Source organism: Pogona vitticeps, chromosome 4 (genome assembly GCF_051106095.1).
Source record: "Pogona vitticeps strain Pit_001003342236 chromosome 4, PviZW2.1, whole genome shotgun sequence".
In the NCBI taxonomy this organism is placed as follows: Eukaryota; Metazoa; Chordata; class Lepidosauria; order Squamata; family Agamidae; genus Pogona; species Pogona vitticeps.
In genome coordinates this window covers 218,726,359-218,750,000 of record NC_135786.1, presented here as the reverse complement: position 1 = coordinate 218,750,000, position 23,642 = coordinate 218,726,359, and the positions used below count along the sequence as shown (strand labels likewise).

At 39.2% G+C, this 23,642-nt stretch overlaps 1 protein-coding gene and 1 long non-coding RNA gene across 2 annotated transcripts in view; one reads left to right on the top strand and one right to left on the bottom strand.

The window, feature by feature from the left end:
* The window catches only part of LOC144589304 (uncharacterized), a 116,504-nt gene that overhangs the window by 64,979 nt on the left and 27,883 nt on the right, over nucleotides 1–23,642 (bottom strand). The window lies entirely within an intron of this gene.
* The window catches only part of ANGPT1 (angiopoietin 1), a 199,953-nt gene that overhangs the window by 171,569 nt on the left and 4,742 nt on the right, over nucleotides 1–23,642 (top strand). Inside the window, exon 8 of the mRNA XM_072999258.2 lies at nucleotides 12,939–13,069. Within this exon, the coding sequence (XP_072855359.2) occupies nucleotides 12,939–13,069 (131 nt within the window). The remainder of the gene's footprint in view (nucleotides 1–12,938; nucleotides 13,070–23,642) is intronic.

The window sequence follows — 23,642 nt, the reverse complement described above, 5'->3', positions numbered from 1 at the left end:
ATTATGATAATACAATACACTACAATGCAAAACAATAAAATAAATTGAACAATAAGGCAGAAATAATCAATACATTTTAGACAAAGTAAAAATAATACCAATAAAACATTAAAAATAAATAGTAAAAGGATGGTGGAGGGTTGAATATCTGGATGTTAAAGCACTGTTGTATCAGGATATTATAGAGTTCAGGAAGGCCTGTCTAAATAACCATGTTTTCAATTATTGCTTGAAAGTCCTCAATGAAGGGGCCAGGCGAATTTCGGGTGGGAGACCATTCCACAGCTCCAGGGCGACCGGTTTCTGGTCATCATTTTCTGAGCCTCCCTCAGGGTCAGAACTCTCAACCGCCCAGTCTGGGAAGATCTTACAGGGTGGGCAGATCTAGTCAGAAGGAGGAATTTTGCTGGATAACGAGGCCCCAAACCATTTAGGGCTTTGGATGTTAGCACCATCACCTTGAAGCTGGCACGGAAATGGACAGTCCATTTAGGACTACTTACTTTAGGACTTCAAACAGAAGCTTCAACTTGATTTACAAGCAAACAGACACCCAAAGTAACTGTTACAGAGTACATGTAAAGTGGTGAGACTGTCTAGCTCCTACCAGCATTCTTGCTACCACACTGCACTAGTGGAAGCTTCTGTAATACCTTGAGTGTCATCCACTCCATACAATAATTTGGAATAAATGGCACATAGCACATGTGTGAATGCACATCACAATAAGATCTTCCTTCATTACATAAGGATGTAAGTAATGAACAAGCCAAAACTCGTGAAAAGTATTCCTGACCACAAGTCAGGAAATATTCCAATCTCTGTGTGTAGCCCTTTTGACGAAAACCAGGACTAGTTGTAAACCATCACCTAGTCCAACAGATCTTCCAGCCTATACTAATTCTCTCTTGTTCCTTCTAAACTGCTCTCAGATAACCAATGAGGGATTTTCAACTGTTTACTAGAAACAAAGGGTGAGAAAGGGAGATAGTTAGGCAGAATGGGCATCTGTGCTGTGTGGTAAACTCTCCTGGGGTGACCCAATTTGTGGGTGAATAACTCGGATGTCCAATATCCAGTCTTCACCAAAGTTGGCAAGCCTTTTGGAGAAAGACATAGGAAGCTCCATTGAGATTCTGGATTCTCTAAATACCTGGGGGGAGCTTTCCTGGGGGGTCCTCTTTATGACTGTATAACTCAGGGGGGGGGGGGTCTGTGATCCAATGTTCACCAAACTTCCAGGAGGTGTAGGAAAGCATCTGAGGAATCCCTGCAAATTTGGTGTCTCTAGATGGTTGGGGGCCATTGTTATAGCCATTTAAAGTGCAGACAAATTGACAGATCAATCCATCAATTCGTCAAAGAATATTCATATATTCGTTTTTGTTGATCCATTAACCCTGATGAATAAAGGATCAAAACGAATTGCCTTTTTAAAATTTGTCCCTATCTCTAGTCAGGACATGTTCATTCATCATCCATCTTTTTCAGCCCTTAGACCTTTTTGTTTTTTGTCAAGTTCTCATTTCACATCACTAAACTACAATAGGCCTGGACTATATGAATAGAAAACTGTTAGTAGGTGTTTCTTTACTCAGGTTCTTTCAATGTCTAACGCAACATAATCAGAACAAGTACTACATGTATCAGAATTATCTGGCTATACAAATATGCTCTGACAATTTACTAGAAACCGAATCTTGCCAAGGCAAGCTCATTATTTACCCTTAATTATTTCATTCAGCATTAATTACAAGGCCTGCTTTACCTATATCTTGATTCTGAACTGCAGATTTTTTTTATAAGGTCATGACCCAGATTTGTAAGAGAGGAAAGGCATTCAGAGTTCATACTGAACCCTTCTAGCCAGGCCAGTGTGGCACCATAGAAGAGCTATGAACATAAATAGATGACAGTGAGTGAACCTTTCACTCATATCTGCCTCTGTCAGCCACAAAAGACACCATGGGAGTAGAAATATGTTTAACAGGCTGTTCCTGTTTTTCTAAATGGGGTCTCAGTGCCCCATAATTCATCCTGGCACATTTTGAAACTCACATGATGTCCTTCGAATGCAAAACAAAACTTCCTAGGGAATATTTATTTATTTCAAATTGCTATAAACGTTTCCAGGAATCCAAAAAATGTTATACATTTCTTGATTGTATGCTGCTGATTATATACATTTTTTTTAAAGAGCTGATTGTTAATGAATTTCATGCGCTACATTAGAAAATGTCCAAAGCCTTAACAACTCAAAGGATTTGAACTGGAGTGTGTGCCTGAGCGCATGTGTGCAGATCCACATGTCTGTATGCATGCATGCACAGAAGCAATGGACTGCTTTTGCACAGTTTATGTGCTCTGAATTCATGAATAGTCCCCTTTACCTTGCACTGGCCTAGATCCAACTGGTAATCACAGATCCTTTGAATCAATCCTACTTTTCCATATCTTTGGAGCAGATATTGTGGGTGTGTGGGGCTGCATGGGGAAGGTGGGGGGGAATTGTCCTGCTTGTCTCTGCCTCCCATCACACAGGTGAGGAGCCATAAAATACTGTTCTTTGCTATGGTTTAAATTCTGCTTGGGGATCTACCAAAAGTCAACTCAAAGAGTATCCTAAACATGCTTTCACAGAAGTTAAGTCCCATTTTTTTCCAGTGGGATTTATCCTCTGGTAAATATGTACAGCACTGCAACCAGAGTTACTCATTTTCTTTTGCTCTGATTTTGTGCATGTACAAATGCCCTCGTACCTGGACTGAAAGTTAATTAAAAAGTATTGCATTTTCCTCATCAAATGTAAGCATAACATTTGTGGCAGTTCTCTTACCATCTTCAATTCCTTCAGGCCTATGTGCTTATTTCTATTATATCACTGTGATAATTTCCTATTTGTGTGTGTGCATGAGTTTGTGTGTGTAAAGATTTGGGGGCATCCCATAAATCACCGTCCTGCCTGCAGTGAATGTTCTGTCATTAGAGAAAAATACCACCTGCAGTTAGGCTTCTACCATACATAGGAAATATATAAATTAGTGTTTAAATATATGAATTAGTATTGGAAAGTGGGAAAAGGACCTTGAATTCAATTCAACTATGCATATGTTAAGGTCAAAGCTTAACTGTGAATGAGTGTTAAAAGCTAAATCAACATCTGATGTGCTCTCAGATGATACTCCTTTTCCTTCTCCGTTTATTTCTGAATAAAGCGTACTCAACAGTTAAAAGTCAGAATCAGAATTAGAAGAATACCCAAGATAAAACTTGAGTCAGTAGTGATTACTTCCAGGGCTCCCTAGACCTTAGCTAGTTGGATGAGATAGTCTCCCAGATGTTCACAGATGAGAAACATTTGGGATTTGGGATACAGTTCTCAAAATCCCACAGTCCATGATCTTGCTGGAAGTGCAGTTATGGTAGGTGTAGTCCAAAAACCCACAAACGGTTCCCGCCTCTATAAATTTTATTCTGTCTTTGCAGAACTCTTTGCATCTAACCTGATGTGAGTGTGGCCTCTTTAGGATTCTATTTCTGGATAATGTGACTGAGTATGAATGTCCTTCATGTAAATGTTAGAAAGAGAGGGGGAGAGAGAAATTCAATATTTTGTTAATCATCTCTCCCAATTCAGATAAACACTTCCTTCAGACTTCTGTTGTCTTCCAAATCCTTTGTCATGTTAATCTGAACACTTATCAATTATTTTCTATATTTCATAAACTAGAGCAACACTGATCAAAATAATCTGTCTGATATATATCCTCGGCTATATGGATGCATTATGTGCAGGAAACACAAGGAAAGATGGATCAGAGTTGTATCTACTGCCCATTTAGATCCATGCCTGTTCAGATTTTGTGATTATTCCTTAGAGACAGGTGCAGCCTACAGGATCATGCCCATATGTCACATGAGATTCATGTCTATTAGTGAATAAATTACCTATTTCTTAAGAAGCTTGTGTTAGTCCTGACTAGCATTAATATAAATAAAAGCAGGTCCAGAAAGTCTGACACTGCTATCTTTTTGTACAAATAAAAGAATGGCGTAGTTCAGCAGCCTCCACATCTGGCAATGAATGAGCTCTGAGGTTCCAGTGTTTTTACTCTCTGTCTCTCATTGTTATAGTCTGACAGTATAGTAACCAAGACAGAACCCATTAACTAAACAAATTGTATTGTGATGTAGGTTGAAGCTCCAAAAGAAAATACCATATTTAGAGAGAAAAGGGCATGAAGAATACTCCTCCTTCCCCTTTTGAAATGCTTTCAAGCATTCACGTACTCCTTGATGTGGATCCTACCAAATCTTGAAAATCTTGTATGAAAACTGACATCTTTTTGAAAATTAAAAAGTCACTAATCTGCTTCTTACTGGCTCAGTCTGCTGGCAACTGAAATCCACTTCTTTTCCATCTGCACTGCAGCCGGTCTCTGTAGCGCAGTTTGAAAGGGCCATTAAGTCCACAGAAATCAAAACCCAACTTAGCAGAAGCCCAGAGAGAATGTTTTGTAAACATAGTTCTCCTTTCAGGATGGAAGAATGTGAAGAATATAAAGAGATGTAAGGTAGATAAAGGGGGGGGGGGGAATCAGTCAATTCCCAAATCATTCGGTAATGATTACATACATATAACTTTTTTTTCCGTAGCTAATGCTCATTAATGTGCGGATACGTAGATTTCTCATATAAATGTTAGTAACAAATGTCTCATCCAATGTATGCCTGATCTTTATAGAAAAATGAATTATTGACGGGAGTAGAGACTGAAGATCATAGGAACAAAGGGAGGTTTTTTTTATAAAATCCATCTAGCCCATAATTATTAACTCTCATTAGGAGCAGCAATCCAAGGTTTCAAGCAGGATTTCTTGTCTAGCTCCTCCCAGCGATGCTAGGAATTTAAACTAGAAGAGTGCTCTACTATCAAGCTAAGAAAGCCTATGGGAATATGGACCATGGAGGCAATCATCAAGCTGTGAGTTTTCTCAAGTCTAGAAGCCCATATTCCTTTATGGACTCCTATCCAATCAATTCTGACTTTGTTTAGCTTCCATAATTGGACAAGACTAACAATGGATTATCTAGAAATGGATTATCTAGACCCATTTCCATCTGGCTTCAGGGCTGGTTATGAGACAGAGACTGCTTTGATCACCTTGATGGATGACCTACGCCAGGTACTGGACAGGGGAGGTGTGTCCGTGTTGGTTCTGCTGGACGTCTCAGCAGCTTTCAATACCATCAACCATGGTATCCTTCTGGGTCATCTCTCTGGGATGGAACTTGGAGGCACTGTTTTACAGTGGCTTTGATCCTTCCTGGGAAGGAGAACCCAGAGGGTGGCTCTGAGGGACTCTTGTTTGACACCCTGGCCTTTGTACTGTGGTGTCTCTCAGGGTTCTGTTCTGTCTCCTATGCTATTCAACATCTACATGAAACTGCTGGGAGAGGTTGTCCAGAGTTTTGGGGTTCAGTGTCACCAGTATGTGGGTGATAATCCAACTCTATCCCTCATTTCCATCCAAGTCTGAGGAAACTGGCTTGGTTCTTGATCAGTGTCTGGTGACAGTAATGGACTGTATGAGGGCGAATAAACTGAAGCTTAATCCAGACAAGACAGAGGTGCTCCTGGTCAGTTGAAAACCAGATCAAAGAATAAAGTTGCAGCCTCTGCTGGATGGGGGTTACAGTCCCCCTTGAAATCCCAGGTCCACAGCTTGGGGGTGCTACTGGATTCATCTCTGAGCCTGCCCAAGTTGCACCAATGGCTAGTAGTGCCTTTCCACAGTTATAACTAGTGCACCAGCTGCACCCATTTCTTGAGAGGTCTGATCTGGCCACGGTGACACATGCTGTAGTTACAGTTCAGCTGGATTACTGTAACACGCTCTATGTGGGGCTGCCCTTGGGAAGTGTTCAGAATCCTGTTTCTAACCTATGAAGCCCTAAACAGCTTGGGTTGAAGCTATCTAAAAGACCACATCTCCCTCTATGAGCCTGCCCATGAATTAAGATAATCAGGAGAGGCCTTTCTCTCAGTCCCACCACCTTCACAGGCGCACTTGGTGGGGACACATGAGAGGGCCTTCTCTGTTGCTGCTCCCAGACTCTGGAACTCCCTCCCACGGGAAGCTAGGCTGATTTCATCTTTCCTGTCCTTACACAGGCAGGAAAAAAATCTTTCTGTTTAGGCAGGCTTTTCCTTAGTGTCTGGAATCATGAGGGTTTATTTGGATGGATTCTTGTGCTCTGATGTTTTTAGATGTATGTGTTTTAATGACTATTTTTAATATAATACTTGTTTAACTCACTTTAAAATCTCTGTATATTCACTGTTTTTAGCTCTCAAATGTTGTCTTTTGTTATAAGCCACCTTGGATCATTTTAAGGAGAAAAGCGGAGTAAAAATATTTTAAATAAATAAATACAATAAATAATGTTCATAGTGGTGTATCATGAAGGCATCATTTCTTCAGGTTGAGTCTGAAGAAAGCCGGGTGTGAATGAAGGCCCTTCTCTGCATAGAGAGGACTAAGTTTGTGTAGAACCCTCTGTTGAAGATGGGCAAATAGGCTAGTTCCACAGATCCCATACCAGCATCTCTCTGCAGCCACATGCATCACCTTTCACATTATTCCAGCAATTTAGAAGGAGGTTTTGTTTGGTTGGCCCTTTTTTTGCAATGTATAGGAAATGTGGATGTGAAAAAGAATGGATAGAAATCTACTTCTCTACTTCTCTCTTTAGCACATGACTAACAATCTACTCACAGCAACTCTAGAGCCTCATGTGTGCAACAAATGCATAAGCAGTGCTGACATCTGAAGGATGTCCGTCACATTGTCCAGAAAAAGCCTTCTCCATTTACTCAATGAAATGGGGAACTCTGAGGACACAAATGAGTAAAAACAGGATGTGTTTCCCCTCCCCCTTAAAGGGAAAAAGGCATCTTACTAGCCCATTAGTTCTCTGCAACTTCGGAAGACATAAAAAGCCTCTGGACAGGAGTTAAACATGTAAATCTGCAAAACAGATAATTTACAAAAAATATTTATTAGTGGGAATATAATGGTTCAGCCCTCAGAGATGGGACAAGTCACTTTTTTGAACTACAACGTCCAGAGCACCTGAGCCAATATGGCCTTATATTCACACATTACTGATGGGTTCTTTGGAACAGAGGTTAGCAAAGTGCTGCCAGAAAGCACATGCAAACTCCAGGGTCCCATCCTTGACAGCTCTCTATTATTTTGTCCAAAAAAGATCTCTTGCATCATATGGAGGGAGGGACAGATGTTGCTCTCTAGTGAATACAGTGAAGCTTGTATCCAGGTAAATAGATGTAGGTAGGCCTACAAGTATGATGCCTTTGGAGGTCATGTAATTTAAGATGGCTTTTCTGCCTCATGCAGATGTTGGGTTAAGTCTTTTTCTAGACATCTACGGACGTAGTAGGGGTGTGGAATGGATGTTTGCTTCTGGAATGAGCTGAAGATCATTCAGCTGGTGCCACATAGTAGGAATGATCAAAAGCAAAGCAAGCTTGCCATTAACAACAACAACAACATCTGTATCAAAGGCCCGTTAAAGGAAAACAAGGAAATTAAATTACATTATACGATGTAATGGTGGGAGAATTTTCAGACTGTTGTGGTTCAATTAAGGCAGCTCACCCAGGGTGATAAACTGGGTGTAAATTCTCAGCAAATCGTTGGAGCAAACAACTTCTATATACAACACAAATGCATTCACAAATATGCCTCCAGGGATTTACAGAAGGAAATGAAATGTGTGCGTGTGTGTGTGTGTGTGTGTAACTTTCAGAGGAATGGAGACAGATTTCTTGCCTCTCCTGCACTGAAGGCACCAATATCACTCTTTTAACAGTATGGCAGGGTGACAACATCTGGATTTAGATCCTTTCCCTTTTGCCCAGCAAACAGGAGTCTGGAAAATCTTTTGATTTCATACCCAAGTTCATTAAGCCTCAGGTTCGTTCTATCTCATATTAGACATTTTTCAAATGATGGTAAATTATGAAAAATTAAAGACCATCTCCCCCATTTTCACTGACTAATTTAACATTTACAGTTTTTCCAAGCATATCTCTACGTTCTTTGAGCACTGAATTTGTAAATCTCTATGTTTGAATTTGTGTGCATTTGGCTATAATGGTGTTGAATTAGCATTGCCACTTCTTCTTTTTTTTTCTTAGAGGATCCTCATCCATAACTTCTGTTTGGCAGATACCTACAGCACAGTTTTCTCCCCCTGGTGGGAATAGCTATACCTATTTCATTTGACAACTGCAAATGGCTGAAAATGTCATTTCATGTTTCAGAGAGAAAGCACTCAAGGTTTAAAAAATGAATCTGGGAGAAAATAATTCTGGCAGATCTTCACATCTGTAGCTGATATAGTTCAGCAGGGCAAGGTGTCTGGATGCTGAGCCAGAGGCCAAGAGTTCAAATCCCTACTGTTCTTCCCAGAATCATCTGTGTAGAGTTTGGGGTGGAGGGGGTTACATACTCTGCCACCTGTGCAGCCTTTGGGAAGTTGCATAATCCAGTGTGCCACCAGAAGGAAGGATGGCTACATCTCTTCTGAGTACTTCACACATTGAAAACACTGAGAAGGTTACCATATGTTGGAACTCACTTTACAGCAAATATTTCAATGTCCAAGTAATGAAACAGGAGTTGAAATTGACACAGATTTTTTTGGGGGGAAAGGGGTGCATGTGCGCACGTGTGCGTGCACATGCACACATGCACACATACACACACACACACTTTTAACCATTTGTTAAATGACATGGTAAATGTGAAGGTTCTTTTTGGGATAAATCAGGTGAGGAATTCACATTTAAGCAAAATGGGTTATTTTATTTTATTTTATTTGGACTAAGCTACAAATAATGCTAGAGACCTCCACATATGATAGCCCATTATTGTGTTTAAAGAAAGTATTTACATTACAAACTTGAGTGTGGTTATTTGGATTAGGAGCAGTGTGTTGGAGAGAAGGATTTACCCTTTTGGTGTGCAGTCCTTCCACCGAAAATATTCTCTTCTCGCTGAAAAGCTGCTGTTAACTCCCAGGATTAAATACTGATGAGTCATATAGATGCCTGTTATGTTTTGGACCTATGGCAAACAACCACCCAGAGATAAAGAATTTAACAAGGAAAGAAAAATGAGAGGGGAAATGGTTACTTTCCCCTCTCCTACCGCACCATGATCCCAGTCCGTTCAATATTCATTTAAGGCTCAACATTCAATACTTTCTTTTCAGAATTACCAGAAATTAAATTAACTACAGTTGTTAACATGCAATTTTATAGCACATTCCCTCAACATCTTTTAATAAACTCAGTATTCGAACAAAATGTTTCTCAACCTCAATATCACAGACAGACCATCACAAGGTTGAAAGTTCAAGGCCAGATACATTACCTTTAGAGTATATATGTATTAGAAAATATAGCAATACAAAGCAAAAAAAAAAATCATACAAAGCAAAACTGCCATTATCACTGGAGCACACTGCAAGAGATCCTACTTATTTATGTGTAAGAGCTGGAAAGAAATTCATTGGGTTTTCGTGGGCAAGGACTGAAAAGAAATTCTTTGGATTCTCGTTTTCTTATTTTAAAAATCCCTGCAATTTATGAAGCTGGCAAATGGACAAAGTATCTCTTGCCACAGAAGTTCCTACATTTCTGAGTTGCCTGGTGTATTCCAGCAATGGGGAAAAAATGATCAGAAAACTATGTGCGTATTTGGAAAATGCATAATTACTGATAAGCATGGTAATTTGAAAAATGCACACAAACACAATTTATTCAGTGGGGGAAATTGCATAGAATTGCATACAAGAATTAGTACGTTTCTTGGGTTATTTTATTATTATTATTATTTTTTGCCAAAAAGATATATACATTTTTTGTACAGGAAGAAAAGTCTTGCAACTGAGTCTGAAAATGAAACCGAACATAAATTTCGATGGGCTTCTGAGAAATATCAAGAAAATGAAGCCAACAGATTTTCACTTCTTTGTTTACAGATTTCCAACATCGCATTTATGCTGGTGCTAAGGCCAACACATTTCCCAATAAGGAAATTCTGGCATATCAGCATTTTGTCTGTTACCTTCTTAGTGGGATTTTCTAGCCAGATGTGTTTAACTAATGGCAAGCTAGGTTTCTTTTCATTTTAAAAAAATGCTGACATGGACTTCTGTGAGCCTGGGCAAGGATGATATACTGAGGATCTGTGACACTTTAAAATAAGCTTGTAGATACCATGATCCAGAGCCATTTTTCTATCACCATCACTCTAAAGAAGTTTATTTTCCTCTGGAAGGGAAAATAGAAAGATTCTATACCAAAGAAAGCCATCAGTATCCAAGCTGATCTTGATTTAGTTTGTTTACATTCAGGCAGCAACCAAAAAACATTACATGAAGACTGGCAGATCGGGTTTAACGGTATTGCTCCCAAACTTAGCCTGCATATTGCTTTTGAAAACAACATTTAATTTGCACAGCTTTTCAACTGTGGCTCATAAAGCTTGGTGATTTTATGATCAATCTTTCTTTGTTTTTATTTTTCTTCCCAAGACATTTTATCCTTGCGAGCATTTATGTTTAATGTTTGCCTTTCCCTGCATGTCACTGATCAAAACCCATTTAGATTGGTTGCCTTCTTTTTAACACATCACCCTATTTTTTTCCCCCTGGAATTATTTCTATCTATTTAGAAAGAAATATTTCAATAGAAACGCAGCATCACTCCCAGATACTGTATAGCTTTCGGGGTGGGGGTGGGGTGGGGGATTGGCTGCCTGGCTAGGGGACTCTGGGTGCTGCAGTCCAAAACAGTAATATTTCCAAGCTTTGATCTGAATCTACTGGTAGAGCCTTAGTAAGTTGCAGGAGCAGGTTAGCAAAAGTTCCTGGCTTCCACTTTTTTTAATAACAACAGTAAGGAAATAACTCTTCTGTTCACTTCTCTTTGGCAGCTGAAATGCAAAAAGCCTGTAATAGTTAGAGCCATATTTATGTACAGAATAGCCATGGCAGTTATTCAGCTATTCAACTCTGGTCTTGGAAGCAAATTCCTACTCTCAAAGTAGCTATATATTGTATATCTTCATCTTGCTAATGAGAATTTTTTAAAAAATTAAAACTTTTCTCCCTGTTAGGTGAGATTATGACTGGGTGGGGTCCTTTTTGGGACTTCTTTTGTGAAAAATCTACAGAGCGTGGTTTTGTGCAAGAAAAATTGTATTTTGCATAGCACCATGTTAATTTCCTTTTGCAAGCAAACCTTCTGTTTTTGCACAAAATATAAGGTTTTATTCAAAATGCAAGGGTGTGCAAAATGTAGGTGTGCAAAAAAGCTGTTTTTGCCGATATTGCTCTTGCGTGGAAGGGGAATGGCTTACACTGAGATTTGCTTTTTGTTGTTGTTCAGGATGGAAAAAATGTGAGTAGTTGTTAATACACCTGGTTCATTTTCTTCTAAAAACCTCATTTGCACCTGATGTATCTGGGGTTGTCTTGAAAAGGAAAGTAGATCTCAAACCATATTGCCTGCCCACTTATGATTCACAATGCAAAGCTGTAAATATATTTTCAGAAGAATATTCCCAAGTTAATTTACAAAACAAGAGTGGATAATACTTTCATTGGATCACTTTGTTGTTGTCATATATTGTCAAGTTGTTTCTGACTTAGGGTGACTCGACCAGATTTTTTGAAGTGACACGTTCAAGAAGTGGTTCATCATTGCCATCCCCCAGTACGTTTCTAGTGCTGAGCTGGATTCTAATTCATGTTTCCTGATTCATAGTCTGACACTCTATCCACCATACCACTAAAAATATTTAAAATAGGTGAGTTTTTGAGTCTTGCTAGATTATTCTTCAGGTTGGGTGCTGGAAGAGAAGACAGAAGAATCCCCAAATCATCCTGGCTAGGAGAACTGTCTTCTTCTTTTCCTTATTCACCATTCACTACAAAATTCTTTTTATGTGAGAATATTTTGGAGAGCAGAAGGGATATACTCTGCCTTCTGTCATCAGACAATGCATTTGGGACCATAGGGAGGCTTCCATCCGTGCCCCACAAGAAGATTATTACCAGTCAGTCCCCACCCATCTGCCAGAGATGAAGGAGCTGCAGGAGGTACCTTTAGCTACTCTAAAGGTAGCGAGAAAGCTCAGCCATTGGCTCTGAGGTTCCAGAAAAGAAGAAAGAATTTTATGGCCAGCATCCTTCTGTGAAATACACAGGAACCATCAATTGCTGTTTGAGCAATAAAAGCAATAAGAAAGATAACCTCACCTCAACAGGAATGCAAATGTCTATTTAAAGCTTATTAACAAATCCCCTTCTTGTGTAATTTTCTGATCCTCCCCTTGGTTTCTGTGTCTCATATTTTTTAGTTTATAAATTTAATGGAAAGAGAAAGGTGGGGTATAAATATGAACGAATAAATAAAGAATAAATAAATGTAAAATATAAATGATGATGAGATGATAGAAGTACATGAAATCTCCTATCCCCTTCAGCTTTCCAGTTTACAGATTTACACTCAGCCTCTTGCGTGCAGAGCAAACTAGCTGTCCCCTAACCACAAAGATCACTGCAATTAAGACATTTAATGTGTTTATTTTATTTTTATTTACACTAACTGGATTTGCCCAGTGTCTAAAAGTCACTGGATGGAGTGGGATATAAATCAAGTCAAGCAGTTAATTAATAAAACCTGTCATTAAAATCCCTCCCCCCCATGAACCAAAGTTTATCCAGGACTGCAGAAATTTTCTATAGTGGGTTTGACTACCAAGTCAAATACAGACCTTTGTAACTCTGTTCCATAACATACGTCCTTTCTCCTTCTTAATTCCTCCTTTCTCTTTTAGGCTTTATCTGAAGGGTCATTCAGGGACAGCAGGAAAACAGAGCAGCCTGATACTGCATGGGGCTGACTTCAGTACCAAAGATGCTGACAATGACAACTGTATGTGCAAGTGTGCCCTTATGCTAACAGGAGGTAAGCATCAAAAGCAAAAGTCCTTCACAAGAGATGGACAGAAAAGGAGGGAGGGAGGGAATCTTATCATAATTGTAAACATCTGAGTCCGGTTCCATCTACAACTTCCTGTGGATTTCTAGATGGCAACTCTTCTTCAACCTTGCTACTGAGACTCTTTTACTTTAAATGCTTATTGTATTTTTACCCAAAGGGACAATCAAAGTGCATTTGGGCGTACATTCTTGAGAGAAATGTGAGAAACCTTAGGTGAGTTTTGTTAGGAGCTGTGGGAGCTGGTGTGTGTAAAACCTCATGTTTTGTTCCTGATTCCTGAACTGCGTGCCCTCTGTCTTTTTAAAAGCCATAACAAAATGTCCCAGAGTAGAAGATAAAGAGCTGTATTAAATATGGCAGTGGAGAACGACAATCAAATTTCCCGTATCTTAAAATGACTGTTAAAAGAGAAAAAGTCAGAATGACTTGACTATTGAGGCCAGTGTGCAAGAGCAAATCCTTAACCTGTACAACCTGCCCACTTCTGAATCCTTGTCCCCAACTGATTGTTTATCCAACTTGACAAGAATCTTGGGATGATAAGTTATTTAATGAGAGAAACAGCAGATTTGGAATGCGATTTTCTTGAGAAAGATGGCTTGGAAGTAAAACATTAACCTTTAAATCTCTCTATCTCTCTCTTTCTTGTTTGGAAAAACAACAACACCAACATAATCACAAAGAGGTACATTGGTGTTGGTGGCATCAGCCAAAATAATTCAAAGAAATGGGGGGGGGATCCCCTAAAATATCAAGGAAAAAAGGGGCAAAAAAGGAAAGGGCCCAAGATGGAGGCACAGAAGCAGGCAGCAGCATAATTCTAGAGTACCAGGAGATTGCACACCCACAAGGAATGAGTAAAGCAAAGAAAGGCCACTCCTCACTGAGTTCTGAGTTTTTACAGATTCAAAACTAGCATTTCCCCTCCTGGGTGTCCTGATTGGCAAAGGATGAACAAAAGGCTAAATAAAAGAGGCAAACTAAGAAGAAACTCAATACTCTGTGTACATCTCTTCCATGAGTATGAATCATTCATGTTTAAGAGGCTCTGTTTTGGTAATCAACAAAAGAACATGAAAATGTAAAAAAAAAAGAGTGCTTTTATGTTTTCTTCCATTGCATTCAAACATGAAAGGCACATCCCTGAAATAAATAAATAAATAAATAAATAAATAAATAAATAAATACATACATACATACATACATACATACATACATACATACATACATACATACATACATACATACATACATACATACCGTATTTTTCGCACCATAAGACGCACTTTTCCCCCACAAAACAGGGGGGTGGAAAGTCTATGCATCTTATGGAGCGAAGAAAACAGATTATATTTTCCTGTTTTCTTCTCCTAAAAAAATGGTGCGTCTTATGGAAAGGTGCGTCTTATGGAGCGAAAACTACGTACATATATATAATATATATATAACACACACACACACACACAAAGCCAGGGAGTTCTGATGACAGATTGTCAAGTAATATAGTTTTGTCCTCCATGTACTGCTGATGGTGTCAACAACAGATTGTACAGTTGAGGACCTGATAGAGGTCAGAAGGGGACCCTTATAGTCAACAGTAAATATGTTCATAAAGTCAGGGCAATCCTAACCATCTAAAGTAAGCCTTCAAGATTTCAGTGAGGAATGTCCATACAGTTATGAAAAGCTGTATGGACATATAAGAAGATACATATAGTCATCTTTTGTCAGTTGTGTGACTAATAATGCTTGAGTCGTTGCTTCTGCACAATAACTATTAAATGTTTTTATTCTAAAAAATCTTTAAATTGGACACTGAGTTACTTAGTTGTCCTGGACTTTCTGAGTACAGTACAAACATTATGATATATCCATTTGAAACACTTCACAACCTTGAACCTCAGAAAGACACGTTCAATTTTTGGGTCACAACAAACTCTCTGATAAGAAAAAGTAGCTGTGATAGTAGAAATAATTCATCTTTAAAAATAATGATATCCTGACCTGGACAGTACAGAACCTTATCAGACTTTCTGTTGGTCTTGGCAACCTTCACAGACAGCTCTTTCATTATAAATTATATCAAATGTCTATGAGTTGTGTGGCTATCTTGGCAGCATGGGGGGATTTTGTAGTCTTGTGAGATGAACAGAATAGTTTGTGTGTGGCAAGTAAAAGGAGAGATAACAAGAGATGGAGATGCAAATAATCAGAAAATTAGAAAACCCAAGGGATTGGATACTTTCCTTCAATGTTACTTATTACTGGAGGATACTGAGATGTATCTGAGTGGCTTAGGACAAGTATAAAAATACATGAACAAGAAACACTGCTCTGTCTTCTTGTGTCATGTGTTTTAGAGATGTCACATTTACATTGATAAGAAGTACCAGCATGCATAGCCCAAAAACTGCCCATATGTATTTGGTGGTTTTCTACAAACCAGGAATTGAGATTAATTTTAACTGTTCCCATCAGAAGTAAGAACTGACAATCACAATTGGATTTTGAGCTATGAATATAGAAATAGAAGGTTTGACCCAACGCTGTGGAAAAGAACAAAATCATTCTCTGAAAGTGGGCCCACCCTTGTTTTGAGGATTTTCCCCCCTGACAGCATTAAAATGAAACATCAGAGATCTGTCACCACCATCAGAACAGTAAGATTTCCTAGTGCTGCTTTAAGCAGTGGCCAGAATCCAACAGTATTTCTGCCTTCTGTTGTGTTCCTGGCTATGCAACCAAGTGCTTAACCTGGATATATCTGAGTGCATGGCAACCAGCCAGAATGGTTGCACACACAACTTTGGGCTTACACTGTGCAAACCCACTGGGATTCTGGCCACTAATTTTAAATTAGTGGCAGCAGAAAAGACAAAGACCAAATACAAGATGGTCTGACTCCCTAAAAAACGCCACAGGCTTGATTTCACAAGAGATGAGCAGCGCAATTGAGGACAGGACATTTTGTAGATCACTCAGTCAATCATCAAGTATAAAACAGTAGAAGTCCTTGCAAGCTGTAAAGGAGCCTAGGGTTATGATAAAATAATATCTCGGAGTACCTAATGTCTTGACTCTAACTATGGCCATCTAGGCCCTGGAAGGAAGGAATGAAAGAACTTGAAGAAAAGATGGCCAAAGATGGTGCGATTGAAATAAAGAGAAATGATTTCTGTTTAAGAATGCTAATCTATAATCAGCATATCTGACTTTTTAACGTTGTTAAAGGTGACACTATTCTAAAAAAAGCCAACTGAATTATTTTGGGCAAGTGTAATTTTTGATGTAAATGCATTCATGTTTCTCATTGAAACCACTGACCCTAACAAGACTTTCAGTGTTTATAAAATTAAAAAGGAAGACATAACCAATATTTGTGGATCAGGATGAATATAAAATAGAGGGCAATATATTATATGGGCACTTGGCATGGCATATCTCTTTTTGTCTTTAAAAATAATAGGTTTCAAGTAGTTAAACCAATCAGCTCTGGAATCTCTCTAGTTAATTTCATGAACTGATTGATTTGTTAGAAAAAATGCAGGGGTTTTGTGGGGGCTTTGAAGCACCAGTTCAGCTGATAAACAAACCATCATGAACCACCAAACTGGTGTTTCTGCCCATTTGTAGTCTGAGCTCTTTTTTGATCTTTGTCTTGATGCACACGTGCATGTTCATCCCTTGATCAGTCAACTTTGTGATCTCTATATGCTGAATGAGCAAAGCATTTTCTCAAAGAAGTATTGGGTTTGCATTGGCATAGACTGAAGTGAAGATCCTGTCAGCCAAGCCATTACTCAACATTACAGTCAACAAGGGGAAAGTTCTGTATGAACTGGATCTCAGAGATCAAGACCTCATAAAGGTGATCCCACTCTATTGTCTGGAAATCCTTACATATAACAGTTTGTTCCTACAGGTATAATTTAAGTAGTCCATCATCTAGTGGTGTCTTGGGATTGTTCAGTATTTAGGTTAACTTGCTAAGGGGTGGGGGAAGATCCCCAGAAAACCCTGTCTTTCATACTATGATCAATGTTTTGAAGTAGATAGTAATGGATACCACTTTCTGGTCCATACTCTTGACAGTGAAACTGCAGCTGAGAGCCATTTCTGTGTTCCAGGTTCAGTGCTGAAAGAATGAGGATTAGATTTTTCCATGTTTAGCTTTGTCTTCAATTTCTACAAGATTATGCTCTTGTTACAGTCAAACATCAGCTGAATTGCTTTCTTTTTCTTTGGTTATTAGCCCCTTAGGTATAGCTTTGTAATCAAAGAGAGGTCAACTGTATCAAAATAGTAGAATGCCAGAATGTATTTGGCATTGATTCTTCCCCAAAGATTTTGTTATGAAGTGTTACTTCGGGGGGGGGGGGGACTTCTCGAAATATTGTTCAGAAAGTAAGTAAGAAAGAAGTTACTTTACAAAGTTCAAATAATAAATTTACTCTGGTCTGAATTGCAGAGAGCAGTCCAAACCTAGGAGGCATCCACTGGTCAGTTGGTAAAGAAAACAACAAGCACTCTTCTCCTTCAGGCAGAGTGTGGAGAATAATACCTGCTGATACAATGAATGAACTAGATGGGAAATACATTCTAACCCACAAAAAGGCCCTTATTTAATTCTTCTTCATCTTGAGAGATTGGATGGGAAAGCTTGCAATGCCATCATCATGTTATGCATGCAGGGGGTTTGGGGTGTTGCATTAAAAAGAAATGTGGTTAGTAAGCATTTCAGTTTGAAAGACGTAATGTGGTTTTATGAAGTCAAAGAAATCTCACACCTCTCAGCTAACTGTGTGCACTCGATTCAGTTATGCCTTTGCTGTACTAGGCTTTTTCTGTGAATACATGCAACAGATTCACAAACTCTATAGGCAGCCACTCTATAGGCAGCCGTCTTTGTCTACAAGGGAGCAGCAGCAATAGCCAGTTTAAGGGATTAACAAGCCTCAACATTAAGAGTATGACTCTAAAAATGTTAGCCTAATTCATACCCCTTTTAAAAAGCAGTACTGTAAAGATTAAGTCCCTACACTCTGTAGGTTTCTTCCTTGTAGGCGCTACCTCTTCCTTGTGCTTTGTGGAAGCAACATTCTCTCTGGGCCAAAGGTGATATGACCTGGGAAATCCATAATATCTTTGTTGATTAAACAAAAGCAACTGGGATAGAAGAGGCGTATTTTGTCTATTATTACCTGTATGTCTTGTCTTTCCTTCAGCAACTCTTCTTCTATTTCCGACTTTATCCTCGCAACAGACCTGCAAGTTGGATCAAGCAGGGACAGAATATAGAGTCCAAGATGACCCAGTAAATTTCATGGGATTGGACCCCCTGGCTCAGTGGGGAATTCTCAGTTCCATTCTAGTCCAGGAAGGTGGATAAAAATCAATGTTAAAAAAACAACCGCACACAATTTGATTTAAATCATGATTTAAATGGGGAAAAATGATTTTTAAAAATTAAATCATGATTAATTAAATTGATTTGCCTGAAATCAAAACCACTCTGCCTCTCATAATCAGATTCTGATTAAATATCTGTTGCTATGGGAGGAAAATGGGTCTTCTCCTATGGAAAGAAGGGAAAAGACAGTATTCTGTATTTTATCTGTCTGTGCCAGAGCTTGGTAAATATACTTAAGAGTACAACTCCCAGATTCCTTCAATCAGTTTTGCCAGTAGCACTTCCTAGCGCTTCTATTCTTTTCTCCAAAGAAACACATACACACATGCACACACATCACAGCTAGTAGAAGGCTCTGGCTGCAAATAAAAGGGGAACGATTTTAAAGATTTTAAAGAAAACACTCCCCTGTCCAGCACTGCAAATTTTCCTCCCCAGTTGCTTTTTTCAATTGAAGGGGAAAAAAGCTGAGGAGATCCAGCCACTGGTCTCCCACATATTATTTAGTTTGGCTCTTAGAGATACTAATGCAATTTCACCTAGCCTGACATTTCTCACTAATATAGGCATTTCTTTTCAGGTGACAGAATTTAAGGGCCTTGGAGGGAAACCTCAAGAATTTTGTCAAAGCTTTTAGGGTGTCTCACAGGAGGCTTATATATCCGTCATTTATTTCTTCGGAAGAAAAGTGGGAAGGAAGAGAAAATGGAAAGAAATATAAGAAAAGCCTATATTGACCTTACAATCCCCATTCTTTCTCTCTGTGCTTTATTTCTAAAATTATTTAAATGTTATTCAGCAAGACATGTAGCAAAATGCTACCCCAAGGGACTTACAATCTAAATTTAGCTGTGCGGGGGGGGGGCAAGAAGGTAGAAAGAGAATGAATTTACAAATAACAGAAAATTGCAAAAGCTCTTAGTGTGCCTTTAGGTCCGGGAGTGAGAAGGATCTTGGAATTGTTGTAGATCACAAGCTGAATATGAGCCAACAGTGTGATGAAGCTGCAAAAAAGCCAAATGCTATTTAAGGCAATATTATGGACACCATACTTTAAGAAGAATGCCAATGAACTGGAAAAGGTTCAGAGGAGAGCGACAAGGATGATTAGGGGACTGATGAGGAAAGACTGAAAGAACTGGGCATGTTTAGCTTTAAGAAAAGAAGACTGAGGGGAGACATGATAGCACTTTTCCAATACTTGAAAGGCTGTTATGCAGAGGAAGGGCAGGTTCTTGATCGTCCCAGAGTACAGGACGTATAACAATGGGCTCAAGTTACAGGAAGCCAGATTCCAAATGGATTTAAGGAAAAACTTCTTAACTGTTGGAGCAGTACGACAATAGAACCACCTACCTCGGGAGGTGGTGAGTGCTCTGACACTGGAGGCCTTCAAGAGATAATTGGACCACCCTCTGTCCGCTCAGCTTTGTTCTGTATTCCTGCCTTGAGCAGGGAGTTTGACTCGATGGCCTTAAAGGCCCCTTCCCACCTCATTATTCTATAATGGACAACAGATGGCTCCCTGAGAGTGTTTTTTTTTCCAAACCTCAACACACCCATTTTTTTAAAAAAAGGAAAACTGAGGGTCAAAATGACCCATACCTGATCCTGTGGGCCATTGGGAGTGGTAGTTTTGGCATTGGGAAAAATATCTCCTCAAACAACCCGCCCACACTGACACACGTACACAAATACTAAAATTTCCTTCCTTCCTTCCTTCCTTCCTTCCTTTTTCTTTCTTTCTTTCTTTCTTTCTTTCTTTCTTTCTTTCTTTCTTTCTTTCTTTCTTTCTTTCTTTCTTTCTTTCTTTCTTTCTTTCTTTCTTTCTTAATTGATGGGAATTTTTCAGACCCGGTAGAACCTTCTACAGCGCTGGGAGGTGAAAAATTGACCTCAGTGAGCCCACTGAGATTACCCACCCCAGTTTTAAATGTTGTGCAAAGCCTGTCAGAGAAGCTAGCACAATAGGAGGGAACAACAACTAGGTGACTGAAGTGGGAATGAGTAGCCCCATCCATTGTGGAATAACATGTGATATAGTTTGAGCAATGATTTATGAGATTACTTACAACATGCTGTCAAAGGGCTTGCTTAGTCTCTAACACAAGACAAATCCAAATAGTAAAAAGATACAAAGCAGGGTTTCTTCAAATGCTAGAAACTTTGTGTTAGCAGTATGACACCACATCCTTGGATATAAACACATCACAAACTTTAAGATCCAATAAATAATATGTGAAGAATATATAATGACAACCTACCAACATCAGACATTTGGCATATCAATAAAAGTCCATTTCAAATGCTGATCTATTTCTAGTTTACATAAAATTAGCTTCTAATTTTGGAGGATCAGAATGACACTCTTCTGCCACCTGATATCAGAGATCAGGTAAAAGAGTAATGAGCTAGCAAAAGTGACCTGTTGGCTAAGATCTGCTGGTAGAAGTCCTAAAAGGATGGGAGGAGAAGGGGCAAAGTTTGGGAAGAGTCAAATTATATGAAATGATGGTTGTGGGTTTTTCAGGCTCTTTGGCTGTGTTCTGAAGGTTGTTCTTCCTGACGTTTCGCCAGTCTCTGTGGCCGGCATCTTCAGAGGACTGGAGTAGGAACTCAGTCCATATTCTGTTGCTGTTTGTTGGATAGTTGAGTATTTATAGCTGTGGGAACAGCTTTTGTCCTTTTCAGGAGATAGGGTGATGATGGTGACTTGCTTGCTCAGTCTGAAACACAAGTGAAATGAAAGGAGTGGAAGCGACACTTCTGCAAAGATGAGAAACAAGATTTCTTCAAGTGGTAGAAACTTTGAGCTAGCAGTATGATACCACATCCTGGGATATGACCACACCACAAAGACAAGAAGTGTAAGAGGAGATTTGTGGTGCAGTGGTTAAACTGTAGTACTGAAGTGAATACTCTGCTCACGATCTGTGTTCAATCCCAATGAGCTCAGATGTCTGCCTCAAGGTTTGCTCAGCCTTCCATCCTTCCAAGTTTGGTCAATTGATCATCCAGCTTGCTGGGTTGGTGGTAATGTGTAGCTTACATCATTAAATTGTAAACCACACGGAGAATGCTTTAGTCATTATGGGGTGTTAAATAAGCAGCACACTTTTCTTAGTTCCTAGGCAGAAAAATTGGTTAGGTAGGGCTAAGCTCTGTGGTACTTTGAAGTGTTAAGGGTATTGTAGTCTCCCTGTCCATTATGCTCCATATAGAATGCCTCTCCGGATACTACAGTACCCATAATGTTGTCCAGTGCCACAGAGCTTAGCCCCACCCAGCTAGTTCCTGTGTCTCAAAACTCTGAAATGGAGGATTCTTTTCTCATTCATGCAATTGATGTAAGTTTGTATATCAAAGAGCTGAGAGGGCTTGTTTCAAACAAAAATAAACTTGCATCTCACAAGGTAGCACACAGAATACCGTAGTTCACTATTTGAATTACAGTGGTGTCTGTACTATTATATATTACACATAATGAATTAGAGAACATGGAATTGCATTTCTATCAATAATTTTGGTTCATTTGGAAAATGCTCCATTCTCCTCCCTGCAACCCATTCTGCCTGCTAATATATCAGGACCGGTATCAAAGTTTGCAGGATGTGATGTTAGCAATATGCCAGAATTCTTAAAAAAGGAGGCAGGATGCTGGAGCTGGCGAGCTGATTGCTTCCCTTGCAAGTGGAAGGAGCTAAACAAATTAACCTTCCATTCATGGTTGGTTTGATGTGATGTGTTCAGTTGTAAGGAACCTATACTCTGGCTAATTTTTTTCTCCAACAAGCCAGTGATAGAACCCTCTAATATGCCACGGGCAATTTCCCTGTCACGTGAAGGACAAGACAAACCAGAGGGCCACATTTAGACATGACATTAAACAGAACACATACAGAAGGCATGTTTGTTTAGCTGTTCCCATTTGCAGTGGGAATGATATGTAAGCTGGTCCTAGCAGAATATTCATGGATGAGAAGCATGGTACATGAATCAGGTCAGTGTGAAGTAGATACAAAATGTTAAATTATTTGCTGTTTCTTTTTGTATCTCCCTTCCCAAGCTGCACAAATCATTGTACAATGAAACCTTATGTCTAAAAGTGCATATAGATGTTTGTCCTGAGGTCCAAGGGGCTAGAAACATAAAAAATGAAAATCCGTACTTTTGTGACTTCACCAAGTGTGCATGCTCATGCAAAGTTCTGTCTTGCCCATTTAATAATATAAGCAGCGCCAGTAAAAATGACACGCTACTTCCCTTCATTTGAATTAGAGACAGTTTGTGTCGTTCTGCCAACTCCTGCGACGTTGCTGGAACCAATTGTATTGGCTCTTGCCTTTCCATTGGACTATTTCAGCAACATGGAGAGGGGGTATTTGCTGCTTGGGTAACAGCTTATCCTCCATATTATTTTACCCAGGCTTCGTGCTCTGGAGAGGACACTCCAGCTTTGCATACAGTGTTGAAACAACACAGAAAGAGATTGCCACTCTCAAATTGGCCTTTTCAGCCACACTAGAGGCTGTTTCAAGTCCTCCATACAGAGCACAATACTATAGTCTCTGGAGGCTGAAGGATGCCTAACTATGTTTAGATTGTTTGAGTTATTTTCTTTTCAGTGCCATCTTCAATGGAGAAGAGTCTGTAAATGTTTGTTTCTAAGTGACTTACTTGACTGTGTTTACCTCTTTAAAGTTTTGCTAGAAATATTTAAACAACCAAAAATCCGTGCAAGGCAGAACCTGGAAAGTAAATGTTGTGATTTAAGTCATGCTTTTTATTTGTTGCGCATGATGAAGTTGCCACCATGTAACATTCAGGGTTTTAAATATGTCTGTCTTACAGAAAGAGAGATGCCACATAAAAGCACAGGTATTTTTTTTCCTAACTTACCCACCCACAGGAATCTTTGGTATTACATGAAAGAATGATCACATAAGAGGTGGAAGTGTTGTGTCAGCTGTTTACCACATGGCCAGTCATCCTCTGGTTGTACAATAAGTCTAACAAAATGGAAAAATCCCCTTGCCTGATTGTTCTTTCACATTGTTCTGGAATGTTTGTCTTTTCTGGAGCAGACCAATGCAACACATAATAAAATGTTTGTGAAAGTTCCTTCAG